This window comes from Pipistrellus hanaki (assembly GCF_964339955.1).
Source record: "Pipistrellus hanaki genome assembly, chromosome: 3".
Classification (NCBI taxonomy): domain Eukaryota; kingdom Metazoa; phylum Chordata; class Mammalia; order Chiroptera; family Vespertilionidae; genus Pipistrellus; species Pipistrellus hanaki.
Window position 1 is genome coordinate 7,102,612 of NC_140505.1, and position 14,024 is coordinate 7,116,635.

Sequence of the window (14,024 nt, forward strand, 5' to 3'; positions counted from 1 at the left end):
TAGACTGTGTACCCATTATGGAAGCAACCTTTGCAAAACCTGGGGACTTAAGAGTCCTCAGTGCTAACAAAAGAATAATCTAGAAATCCCTGGGGCCTGTGGAGACATAAAAAGCTTTGGATAGCTTCTCAGTAGATCCCCACAGAAAGCTTCAGCCACCAACATGAGCCCAGTGAATGTGCCAAAAGCGATGGTGCTTCAATGACTAGCCTTGTATTCTAAAGGTTCTGCAAAATGTAGCTCTATGACCTAAGGCTCCATAAAACATTTTATTATTGAACCTTCCAAACTCACCAGAGGTACCCCCCAGGCTGTGAATGATGTGTAGACATGCAAGACATGGAGAAAGGCAAGATGAGAGGGAGAGACTTCTCTCCCTAGAGCTTGTGCTGTAGGGTGGATAGATGGAGGGTTTTCTCGTCTATGTAAGTTTGGGAGTAATTAATGAGTAAGAAGATCTTACTATAGTTTGACCTGCTGGGACCTAGAATTTTTTTTCTTACATTACCAAATTTTTCTTACATTACTGTCATCCTTTGGGGTGGCTTTACATGTATGTGTGTGCACGCAGGGGAGAAGGGTGTAAGCTGAACTACTCACCAGTTATCCTTTTCTGTCCATTTGAACTCAAAACTTGTGCATTTGCTAACCCCCAGGATGGTGTGGATGTTGCTCCCAACTGCTCTGTGGTTCCCATATTTCTCAATTTAATGTCTCTCTTCAGTTAGCCATTCCGTAGCTATAAAAATGCCTAATGCCTGTGATGGCTTATGGCATGGAGATAATATTTTCCTTTCCTCCTCTCTCCTTTCCTTCCTCTACCATTTCCTCAGATTGCAACATTATTAGTGATACTCCTGTAATTTTTGTCTATCGGTTTTGAATTAATTGCATTTTCATGAGTTCTGAGGATTGGCTTCAATGTTTCCTCACTCCTTTTCCAACCTTTTGTCAAATTGACTTGAAATCATGACTTATTCACCATATTTCAATGTCCTGACTCAATAGTAAATAAAGGTTATACAATAATATGTCCAGTACGATCCTACTTCTGCCTGCATATTATGCATGTGCGCATGTGTGCGCTCACACACACACTTCTATGCATGTGGAGAAAAATACTCCACAGGAATATGTTTCCAAATATAATAATATTTACCCTAAAAATGGGACTCTCAGTGATTGTCTCTTCTTTTTGTTCTTTTGTATTCTCTATTTTTCCACAATATGCATCTGTTTCTTGCGTAATTAAAAATTACTTTAGAAAGCCATTCTCAAGCTTTGTGTGTAACATCAGTGTAAGACCTGACACCCACCCACTGGTGTTGTTAATGGTAATTTATTTAAATGGCTTATTTGAAATGGCACTTATTTTTGGAAAATGTTGGGACAACTGAGTCACCTATCATATTTTAGGAAAAAAGATGAACAAGAAACCCCAAAGGAACAGGTGAAGATCTGCTAGGCAGAGGTCTGGCTCATACCGAAAGGTTTTTGGGTCAAGATATATGTATGTGCATGAGCTCAGCTGGAACTTTCTTGACCTGTGGAGGGGCTGAATTTAGCAGTGAGCTAAGGCTCCTGGTCACTCAGTGAGTCACCCAGCAGAGAATGGCTGGGATACATACCCTAGGGCTTTGTGGACTGAGGAGTCCTGGGAGCACACGGTGTTCCTAGAACACGCTGGGCTTGCCTGTCTCCAAGTGACACCGTTACCAAGCGCTTCCCAAAGCCACCACCAGCTGCTGTGTGGGCTCACTGCCCACAGCCTCCAGCCCCACAGCCATAATGATCACAGCTCATGGGCAAACTCAAGCTCGATTAACAGAGGTCGATTGTCCGGCTGGTGTGGCTCAGTGGTTGAGCGTCCACCTATGAACCAGGAGGTTGTGACTGGATTCCCAGTTAGGGCACATGCCCGGGTTGTAGGCTCGATCCCCAGTGGAGGGTGTGCAGGAGGCAGTTGATCAATGATTCTCTCTCATCATTGATGTTTCTCTCTCATTTTCCCTTTCTCTCTGAAGTAAATAGAAGTATATTAAAAAAACAACATGTCAGTAACCAAAATTGTATCCTCATGGATCACTGTATGCTTTTAAAGACCAAAGTGAGCTTTCCTTGGGGAAAGACTGTTTTACTGGATGGAACACATACCTTTCTTGTCATCCTGGGCACAGCCGGGTGCTGTGGGGAGAGGTGGCTGTTGGAGATGGCAGAGTATGGGGATGGTGGAGTGGGAGGAGGGAGAAGACGTAGTTGTTGAGCTAGGGATACAGTGTGATCTGCAGTGTGTTTAGCACTGAGGTTTGGGAGAATTTTAAGACAGTCGAATTGGGAAAGTGCTTATACCTTTTTGAAATTAACTTCTCCTTGGGAAAAAAAATAGCTGATGATCAGGCAAAAACATTTTAATGTGTTGTTTTAGCTGAAGAGCAATTTTTAACCAAAGTGTAATTAAGCAAGCAAGCTTCAGTGGTGGGTTTAAAATGTTTTCTCTCACCCAGGTTGGTGTAGCTCAGTGGTTATATTGTTAATCTGTAGACTGAAGGATCTTGGGTTTGATATCTCTCTCTCTTTCTCTCTCTTCCCTCCATCCCTCCCTTACAGACTCTAAAAATCAATGGAAAAATGTTATCAGGGGAGGATTAAAGAAACATTTCTTCTCTGAGCTGAGCAGGATGCATTTTCCCTTCCACTGGTATGTCTAGAGAACACAGACCAGATGCATTTCCTCCCAGCTTATCTAACATATTGGATAAAATACACAGTTCCCTTAAGGACAAATGTCAAGAAGAAAGACTGAAGTATACTTCCAAGCAAATTTATTAGACGTCTATTCAAGAAAAACACAATGACCTTTGCTTGTAAGAATTCAAAGTCAATGACCTGAAAGCCAAGTAGGAATTTTTTTTCCTTTCAAAATCAGGTACAGAGAGTAGAAACAGTAATTTTTCTTAAATATGACAGGCAACAGACATTGAAGTCTTTTCTCATAAATGGCATGGAAGATAATTATTCATTTATCAGCAAAGCTGCATGCAGTTGACCTAATTTCAAACCCAAGGCCTTTAAAAATATAAAGCTGGTTGTGAACTTGACAGTAATCAAGGTTGGCTACTCAAAGGTGTTTCTTTACCTTTTTCCTATTGAAACCCTTCTGTATTGGATACTTATATACATTTCAGCCTGGCTGCTGAGATCTTGTAAGCTCATAAACTTTTGCATAAACGCTATCTTATAGAATCACACTATCGAGGCGTGCTTATGATCTGTGGGATATACAAAGGATCATCTTTAGTTTAAGTGAAGGATAAAGAGCAAGTTAGGAAATTCCCTTGTTTTCTCAACAACTAAATAGTCTATACAAAAAAAAAAAAAAAAAAGAGCAACCATATGTACAAAATTCTAGAGTCTACTTACATTGTGAAAAGATCAGTCACTGTCCACAGAAGAAATGCCATAAAAAGTTTTCTCTATAAGGTGCTCAAGATCCAAATATGAATAGTTCTTATGCAAAGTCATAAGAAATACAAAGCTAGTTCTCAGGAGGTGTGTGATTCAGGCACTGTTCGCCACATTAAATCTCCCAGGTCCCAATATCCTTTTGTAAATTTCTACCTCAGGGCAGAAAATAGAACCTGGATGAGTTAACATTGCCTCTAAAAAGTGCCTAATGTATTTTGAGGGAGTATTTTATACACACCGGAAAATCAGGCTCAACATATTCCTGTCCTCAAATGTAGCCAGGATTCTGAGTTCCATAGAAAAAAAAAATTATCATAGTAAAAATAATTGTATTGATCATAATCCTTGCTAAAACCAGCCTTAATACCTGTGATACTTCTAAAGTCTTCTATTTCTAAAAATAATGCGTGGGATTTTTTTACATTCCATAAAATGTATGACATGTCATATGGATTGCCTGTTCTCATACAATCGCAAATGGCTATGCACACACAGTGAAATCCTACCTAGGAATATTGCTTACAGATACTTTCAAGTGTCTATGTTAGAATAACTCTTTGCACCTCTCACTAACACTGCTTTTATTTAAATTTTGTCAGATAAATAAGCACTAAGGGCTCATTGTTTATGATGCTGATCATTACATTTTAATATAAAATAGCAATGCAACTTTACAACACAATATTTTTTTTTTGTAGTCTAGCTAAATCTCTTATATTCTCATGATTATTACCCAAAGCTCTTACTCACTTACTGTTTGCACTTCTAAAAAGTACAAAAGAATCGCAGGGAAAGACTGCTATTCGAAAACCCACATTCAATCAACAAAAATCACACTCATCCCAATGAACGCTCCTACTCTTGCTTTAGCTTGTGTAATCACTGTGCATATTACAACATACGTATAAGTGCAGGAAAATAATAGCTGAAGTACGGTTGTCATGTCGTGTAAACGAGGACTCTAGGCAAACTCGTGAAAGGAAAACAGACTGCCAAGCTAAGAGTGTGGACACGCACACCACGTATTTAGTAATAAACCATCTTCTGGTCGCCTGAGGAGGGGGGTGGGGGAACATCCTCAAAGTGGACCAGGGAGCCTCCTCGAGACACTTTTCAGTTTATTTCCCGCTTTGTAAGTATGATGACTTTCTTTCTGATCCTATTATACAGACGTTCAGTTTACAGCAGAAAGCAGGGATATGCATTTTCACACGGAACAGGCCTGCCAGCCTCCCCGAGGCTCTGGCGGTTACTTTGCTGGTGGTTGGGCGGCAGGTGGAGATGAGGACGGTGGTGACTTCTACAGGAAACATAAGGCATGAGAGCGGGAGGCCTGCGGGGTCTTTTCGGGCCAGGTTCTGAGACGCAGTGTACACAGGAGGGAGGGTGCTTCACAGCCTCTTGACATAGTTTCCGGGGAAAGTACCAAAGAATTTGGTTCTTCTTGAGGTTCCTGCAACACATGAAAGGGGAGGGAGTGATAGAACATGAAATAGTTCATATGCCTGGGCCTGGAACTCGGCGTTCCAAGTCTTTCCTACCTGAGCAAGGCCTGCAGGGTTTGCAGAAGCAGGAAGCTTGCTTGCATACATGAGGAAGGTAGTCAGATGAAAAAGAAACAAATACTGGGAGGATGGTGTCTGATACTCTTGTCCACAAACATTCTCCTAGAAGACATCTAGTCTCCTCTCAAGATGTAAGAATGAGCTGAAACCCATTTGGCTCAGTGGATAGAGAGTCAGCCTGCGGACTGACGGGTCCAGGGTTCGATTCTGGTAAAGGGCATGTACCTTGGTTGCGGGCACATCCCCAGTAGGGGGTGTGCAAGAGGCAGCTGATCGATGACTCTCTCTCATCAATGTTTCTAATTCTCTATCCCTCTCTCTTCCTCTCTATAAAAAAATCAATAAAATATATTTAAAAAAAGATGTAAGAATGAGACTGTCTTTTCAAAGTCAGAATGGAATGTCTCTCTCCCTCCTTCCTCTGCAAATGAAGGCTAAGAAAGCCCTGGCCTCTTAGGGCAACGACAGCAGCCCTAGACGGGGGTGAGTGACCTTGTTCTCTCAAACTGACCCTCACTGCTGACAACTAGCACTCCCCACGGAATAGAGTATTGATACTCCTCCTCTAGGGAACATTTTTGTTTTTCTTCTTACATCTCAATCTTTCCTGGTTGGTGCTCTTTAAGGAAATTCCCTTCTCCCAGTGGAACCAGAAATAAAGCTAGCAGAAAACCACATCTACCTGGAGCAGTCAGTGCTCACCCCTGTTAAAAATGCAGTTGCCTTGGGATGACAGATGAATGTACGGAAGATCCAAGGCATTGTGAACTCAAAGAAAGCCTGACCGCCGTACCCATCCACACAGGGAGCAAACACAAGAACGTTAACCATGGGCAAATGTGTGTGAAAGGCACTGTACACGTACCCACAAACCATCCATCGTCACATTTTTCCATCACGTCGATGACGTCGCTTTCTCTGAGCTCCAGCTCATCTTCATTCCTAGGAGTATAGTTATACAGAGCCTGAAACCTTAAACAGGACAGATGCAAGTGTTTAACACAAAAGTCACACCTTGGTGAAACTACAGAAGATATACAGCATTAACTTTTCTCTTAGCATTTCTATTATTATACTATAATTATGATATTGCTATTAACCTAAGTCTTTGGTAAGCTTGTAAACAGAACTATTTAGACTCTCCTGGAAATTAAATCACTCTAGTATTTCAAAACTCATAATGAGGAATATTCATGGGAGATGACAAGATCCACAAGTAGTATTCAAACATTTTAACATTTATAAGCCAGAGTCACATCTCAATTGGCCAGTCATAGATATCTAGCATTCATATGTTAAACAATAGGACAGAATATATATATAAAAAAAGTGCCATGTGTGTTATTCAGTTTTATAAAAACAAGAAATTACAGTTTTAGCTATCTAGAAGCAAGAATAATTAATTGCAGTTTGCAAGTCGAATTTTCAAAGGATTCTAAGTTGAGATGTGCAAAATGTCTGTGACATATATCTTCTAAATCACTGAGTGGGGATTACTAGAAAAGAGTTTTGTTTTTTTTCACCAAAAAGAATTTTTTAAAATGGGTTGGTTTCATAGTTTGAATCTGTGTTTTCTCGGATTTAGAATATGAAAATCTGATCTTGTCCACCTATGAAATGAAATGGATGTATTCTATGCTCAGTTATCGCTTGAGCTAATATCAAAGAGTAGGGGTATTATGGGCATAAATTCCTTTTAAAAGGTTCTGTAGAAATAGTGTTTGATGTAAAAACTCTCTTGAAACAGTTTTAGATAAGAAATGTCTTATCAGTAATGCTACTCACTTTTCTTTCTCTGTCTGAATTCTTTGAGAGCATATATTTTGGTGATATTGATCAGCAACAAATCCAGCCGTTGAATTTTTGGTAATAAAATTGCTTGTATTTTAACATGAACTGGCATTTTGAAAAGCAAAGGCACAAATTCTAGCGGCTGAGGCCAGGCAGCGTTGGATGTGCAGCTAAGACAAAGATGTCCCAGTGCTTCTAAAACGTTATTAGTATTGGGAGGGGGATTTAAAAAAAATATCAGTGAACTTGTTTCTGCTGGTTTCACAACAGTTGTGTATTTCTGCCAATGTAAGAATGGAAGAACCACATTTCAGGGCATTTTGTTGTTGTTTTTTTTAAAGCCAACTTTGAAAAGCTGATTAATATTGAACACTTCTCAGGAATAAAGATGGTGTATTTCTCGTGTCTTCATTCCATCGGAAAATCACGTTTTGGTGGAACAAAATTATTCTGTCACGTGGACTCAAACATCAGGTCATAAACCAGGGACGGGACTCCCCAGGCTTCCTCTCGGTCCGTGCACTTGTTTGGGGTGGGGGGCCTGATAAAGTGGGCTTTGGTGGGGGGTGTCTGAGAAAGGGTGGGTGAGATGTGGTGCCTAACACCTTCTCCTAGGACACCTCCTCTTCCCTGGCCTGGCCTGGCCCGAAGCCTGAGCTGCCGACACTGGAGATGTCTTCCCCTGTCAGTACCTGGCCCTCCGAGGACACCTGGTCAGCAGCTTGTGCTTGTGGGGATTGGATTTTGGAGAGGGTCGGGAAAAGCAGCCAGAGTCTGAGAACAGTGGCAACAAGGCAGGGTGGTGTCAAATACCGACATTACTTCGTTTGGAGGCTCGCTTGGGTCACCCCTGATTTTGCTGTTTGCTTTAAGGATTTAACTTCGAGGCCCTTCAGATGAATGGATGATATGTTTTGTGTACCCAGGGGGCAAGGTGCTGGCAATATACTCCCTTCCCCAAGTTCACAGGAGTGAGATAGTCACTCATTGCCCTGCTGCCAAGTCAATGGATGCGCGCCGCGTCTCTCCCTTCGGGAAACTGATTTTCTGATTGAGTTTTTCAGGCTCAGCCCTCACCCAGGCACATCTCCAACCACGTAGGGAGACAGGCCTATTTAAGGCCACAGAGCCCAGCTGCTTGAAAAATCTCAAGGTCCCAAGAGCTAAAATAAAATTGGCATCAACTCCAACTTCACTTGGGTGTGACGAAAGCCAGCGTGCATGTCGAAGAGTACTTACCACTCTGGTTTAGTTAGGCCACAAAAGGCAGGGAGGGGTGAGGGGGGTTGAAGGGAAACATAAACAAATGTTTCAGAAACCCTCCTGCCTCATTGGCTTTCAAAATCAGTGCTGCACAACAGGAAATGCAGTCGAATTACAATGGCAAATGCTGTTTTGAAAGATGCGTTGGTGAGATGAATGATGGTGGTGGGTTAGGATGCCTCAGAGACCTCTGTCTTTTAAATAGGAAATCCTCAGCCAAACTTAAGTTCTCTAACTTGCAACTTTTTCTATCATGTATTTCACCATAATTCTGAATTTAGAGACATAAAGCATTGTGTCACTATTTTTTTTTTTTTTAAATGAAAGAGATTAAGCGACACCCTATTAGGGTTGTAATCAAATAGAAGTTTCATAAAGCACATTTTATAATGTCCAAGGCAGGACTTCGAAAACGTGCCATCTTCCACCTGTGAGCGCAGTAGTTTCATACACAGTCAAATGACCACACTGGGAGTTTTAACTCCATGCTATGTAAACCAGTGCATTGTAACGTATCTATTACTTCATAAAGTCCTTAAAAGCTGCTGCTATAATCTATTAGGAATGCAATCAACCTAAACAGCTCTGACATTTATTCTTGTGTGATGTGATCCTATCGTTGTTTGAGAAAAAAGAAACCCAAAACCCAAAAAACAAACTGAAACTTTAGAATTAAAGGCCATATTTAAACTATTCTCAGTTAATGAATTTTTGAGTGATTCTTATTTCCAACCTGTTCTTTTCATGGTCTTTTTTTTTTTAGCAAGACTTTCTGGTTGTACTCAGGGACAGCCGCTTTAGGGGAGAGATGTTTCTGAAGGGCATGCTTTTAGCTGAGTGTCAGGTCTGCGAGGAGTGAGGGGGGTGCATGGCCCTGCAGGACTCGCTCTGTCCCAGTGAGTAGAGCCTGGGCAGTGGGCTGGGGGCTCACCTGTACTCAGACAGGCCTGACAAGCCTCCTTCCAGGGTCAGCTCCTGACTCACAGAACAGGTGGGAGCCAGGAGGAGGTAGGTCACCTCTGAGTATCTCTCATGGGCAAAAATGGAGCAGGAAAGACACACAACATATGGGTCTTAAAGACATACAACATATGGGTCTGACACCTTCAGGTTGCTCTGGCTACGTATCAGCAAGGAGAGGGAATTGGAGAGTGTTAAAAGGCATGTGATTGAATGACAGTGCCTTTTAAATCCTGCCATTTCCAAAAACCCTTCTCAGACCCTAACTTTGGAATGATGTCCCAGATGTATCACCTTAAGTCTCCTGTTACATTTTCCTTCTCCCTAAATATGTGCAAGGACATTTTCTGTGCCTTCAAAGCCGTAGTTACTAGGACCTATGGGGCGAGTGAACAGAGGAGACAGATTCATAATCTTAGGAGGCCTTGCTAGTGCATGAATCAGTCTTCTCTGCAGATCACGGGTTTCTTTTTTAAAGTAGCTCTTTCTGTTATGAAGATGGAGACTATGGCAACCCCTCTTCCTCTAGTGGTGCCTTTCTCTGTTTGGGTACATCAATCGTCCATGTTGTGGGTCAAGGTTAGTCTTGAATTTAGAAGAGAAGAAGAATACTTACGGTTCCCCCCCACCTTGAATGTTTTCATGAGTAAACACAGGACGCTGTGGCTGAAATGAAATGATTTGCAATGTAATCAATGTTTAAACTGGTACTAAGTAAGAGATAATTTGGATAATGGCATGGTACTTTTCTTAGCATTTAATATATCCTGCTGTAAAAAACCAAGAGGAAGAAAAACAAATACAACCAAGTAAAGGGTTTCTGCAGGATTCATCATTAAAATATTTTGGAGGGTGCTTTCAATGACTTCAAAAGAACCAAGGTTCGAATGCTTTGAACATATCTACAATCCAGTCTGCTCAAGTTTTAAGGGAAAGTCAGGGCTCTGTCCCATTGATTTTTTTCAAAAGCCAGGAACATGGCAAGAACATAGACACCAAATCACTGAATGGGAAGCCTGGACACCCCCATACAGCCTTGCTTCTCAGTGTTTTCTCAAGCAAGCAGAAAAAAAACCACATTGAGTCCGACAGCAAAGTATCCACACTCATTCTAATACGCTTTTCCCCCACGGACAACATTTCCACATACAGTACGGATGAACATATCGATAGGCGGACATCCCATGCTACATTTGAATTAACATTCTCTGTTCTCACACATGCATTTAAAAAAAGAGAAAACAGAAAACTTTAAATAGAATGCAACAAACAATATCCAGGTAACATGTAGCATTTTACCTTAGAAGAGAAATATTGGTTGGAATTCCCAGTGCACTGAACTCTCAAAAGAGTTTCCTTTCTTTTTATACTAAGCATCAAGACCAGTATCTGTAATAGATACTTATAATATTGGAAATGACAAACGTGAGCATATCCACATAAAGACTGCAATGAATGAAAGCTAACACATTGGGTGAATATGTAAACTTAATGTTGTTTAGACTGACTACCTAAATGTTATCGTTTAGGGGGAAATTGCTGTCATATTCACAGCACATTTCAAAAGCATTCTCTTTTAAATGATGGCTACATGGTGAAATGAAGTAAATCAGAGTTTGCATAGCAAGGATCTAGGTGACTGTATGATGATTACTGAATTAGATATTAGTTTGACCCAGGTCCGTAGACATCAGGACGAAGGCCAATTTCTGGATTTCAGAGTTATGAGTAGATTCAGGCTGACCATCTTTCCCCTGCAAATTATCCATAGAAACCCCACTGGATAGGGGATTCTGAGGTTCCTTTCAGTCTATGAGTCTTAATTTTCTCCCTTCCTATATTCTTTATCCACTCTCTTTCCATCTAAGCTGTCTAGCATACACTACTAAAATTTTAAGCTTTGACTGTAGTAATTGCAAGTGTTAACAGTATTCTTAGAAATTTCACTCAACAGTTTGCATAAATTTAAGACTAAAGAATGGCTAAAACTGATTAGACACATATACGGCTTAAGAGAGTAGATTATTTTACCCCTATAAATCAATATAAAATTACTAACAATATATCTATTATTAAAATTATAAAATATACTATTTTATAAATGATAAAGACTAAGCTGTTTTTCAGCCATTTAAAGATAATTGAATTTAATACGTTAAATCAATTAAAATATATGAAAAGAGGTAAATATGTCATTTATAAGCCTATATGCTATTACGTTTCTTCAATTTCTTGTCCAATCACACACACACACACACACACACACACACACACACAGTGTCCCAAAAAATGTATACGTACTTTAACAGCTGATAGCTCAATTTTGAAAATGAAATAAATCTATTTTAATAAACACTGGCTTTATAATTATTCAAAGTGTGTGTACACATTTTGGGGGGACACTATATATATATATTAAAACTTTATTTTTATTATTTACACTATTACTAATATATGTGTATATACATTATATATACATATATATTGCTATCAATATTTTGTAATAATTTTCCAGTACACATTTTAGTTCTCTTAACCATTTTGTTCTTTTTTGTTCTGCAGTTGATTGTTCTATCCTTTTTTCATTGTCATAAATAACAATGCTATGAACCTTTTATACAAAGAACTGTTTTCTTCTTTTGAACCATTTCTGAGAAATCATTTCCAGGAGTAAAATTTCCGGCCAAAGATTATACATTCAAGCTATATGCTATTGAAACTGTTCACATCGGTCACTCCAACATACTGTATATAAATATGTAACTTAAAAAAAATCTACACTACCATATTTCAAATCACATGTCAATACAGGTACTATTTTCTCATAGAAATAGTCATAGCACCATATTTCTAGTGTACAACAAAGTTATAAACAATAAATATTATCTGTTCTTACCTGAAGAGAACATGTTTTGCAAAATATATTTCACTGTGCTCTAAAAATGGTCTGTCTATTTACAACTTTTAAATCATCCTGATACTTTTAAGTTGAGTAAAAACTTGACTTTTACTTGTGGCTTGGTAAACGCAAATGTAACTACAACTAATGTAATACTTTGAAAATCAGTATTGTAACTTGTTATTGTTATTACAGTTTTACTGGTTTAATTCAATTCAGGTTACCTCATACATCATTGAACTGAATCATCCCTTTAGCAATGATAAAAAATGGGCTATTATCAGATATGGTGGCTCCCTGATTCCACAGGCCCCTGAGTCTCAAGAACCATGTTCCTGGATTGCTGGCCAGGAGTGTCTTTGCTTTCACCCATCTTCCCCACTGTGCCTATTCCTTCACTTACTTTCAAAGGATCCTCCATCACTTTTCTTTTTCCTCCTGAATCACCAGTTTTCTATATGCTCAGGCCAGGATGTAGCACAGCTTTTATTAGCATTGATGTCATGTACCCACTGTAATGGTGTGTTTTAGAACTTCGCTAAGGTTACCTTTGAGAGGAATTATTTCCACGCGAATGTGCATGACTGTGAACCAGTGTTGAGGAAAGATGACCATTACAGTATTTGGATTCATTTATTTTACTAGTAAAAGTATTTGGTCACTAGAGGAATACATTTACTAGATACATTTATGCCTTTCTGGTGTTGGCATTAACTATGCAGCCTTGGATATGCACCTTAGGCTCCTGATCTCTAAAATCAAGGAGTTGGATAAGATGAGGATCCAACAGGGAACCCATAGTGGAATCCACATTTCACAGACATATTTTCTGTGTAATGTTAGGTGCCATCATCGACTTTACTCATTCAGTTGTGAGAGAGCTGGGACAGGGGACATTCATTTACAAGTGTCTCAGTCATGTAAAAACAGTAATAGTAATAATTCAACTTCATTTTTGAAGATCAGTGAGCCAAAACCAAAGATGATTTTTTAAGATCACAAGTAAGTAAAAAGCAATGTCAGAATTATAATTTTGGCTCTCATTCTTTATAGCATAAAATATTTCTATGAGGGAATAGATGGCCTAAGTTGGTTAAAATCAACCCTAACCCTAACCCTAACCCTAACCCTATTTATTTTTTGCCTTTAGGCAGCTGTTTATGCTCTGTGTGGCTACTCAAGCAAATTACTTTAGGGGACTATCTTTTGGGGTTCCTGCTCTAAGTGTTATAACCATGGGCACAAACCTAGAGGAAGAACTCTCTGTACTGTATCTGCACTCCATTGCCACCTAACGGTGAGTAGTGGCAGCAACATTTAAGAGTTATGCCTTTCCTCAGCTCTCATCAAGTTCCTTTAACCTGGACTCATTTTGGAAGAATATTTTAAAGGACACAGAGCAATATGGAATCGATATCCATCTGTTTTTCCCTTCCCACATTTTAAATTCTTGAGAAAGGATCGCGCTGGCCACCAGAATTTTTGGTCTATGATAATTTTCTATTTTAACTATCTACCCAGGCATTGATTTCTATTATTCACGACTTCTTAGCCGTTTTTGCGACAAATACAGAACCCTATACATTTGTACCACCCAGAAGGGCTCACGTGAACTGTGAATGCATGAATGTGGTTTTCAGGCCAACAGATTACAGACACTATGCTGGGAATGTTGGGTGGGAATTTTACGTACATCACGTCTGCGTGATCTTGATGAGTCTCAGGGGGACGATACAAATGAGAGAGCCCAACGGAGCATCATGCTGTTTTCATGGAAGCCTAAATACTTAACATTTTCCTTGGCAACGCAACAATTATTTTTTATCTTTGAGTGTAGCTATTTTTAATGTAAAAAATATGGGTACAATTGAGACAGGTTTTAAGCACATGCTAATTTTCAAAGCCAGAACCAAGTCACAAACCACCCATTGTATAGGAAGCTGCTTTGAAATATCCTACAACCTCTGGTATCAGTAAAACATACACTCCCCTAGCTCAGTCTGTCTGACACCCACCTATTTATCTGTGCTGCTGCAGAGGCGTCTCTGGAGGATCACCTAGACCTCATTGTAGGAAATTCT

The 14,024-nt window shown here is 39.7% G+C and overlaps 1 protein-coding gene across 12 annotated transcripts in view; it reads right to left on the reverse strand.

Moving 5' to 3' along the window:
* Nucleotides 1–2,805: 2,805 nt before the first annotated feature.
* Nucleotides 2,806–14,024, reverse strand: part of SORBS2 (sorbin and SH3 domain containing 2) — a 190,578-nt gene continuing 179,359 nt past the window's right edge. For all 12 annotated transcript variants that reach the window (XM_084877702.1, XM_084877706.1, XM_084877697.1 and 9 more), the window contains 3 exons: nt 9,661–9,710; nt 5,896–6,002; nt 2,806–4,918 (listed from right to left, as the gene is read on the reverse strand). In XM_084877702.1, coding sequence (XP_084733828.1) covers nt 4,857–4,918; nt 5,896–6,002; nt 9,661–9,710 — 219 coding nt within the window. In that variant the 3' untranslated portion in view covers nt 2,806–4,856. The remainder of the gene's footprint in view (nt 4,919–5,895; nt 6,003–9,660; nt 9,711–14,024) is intronic.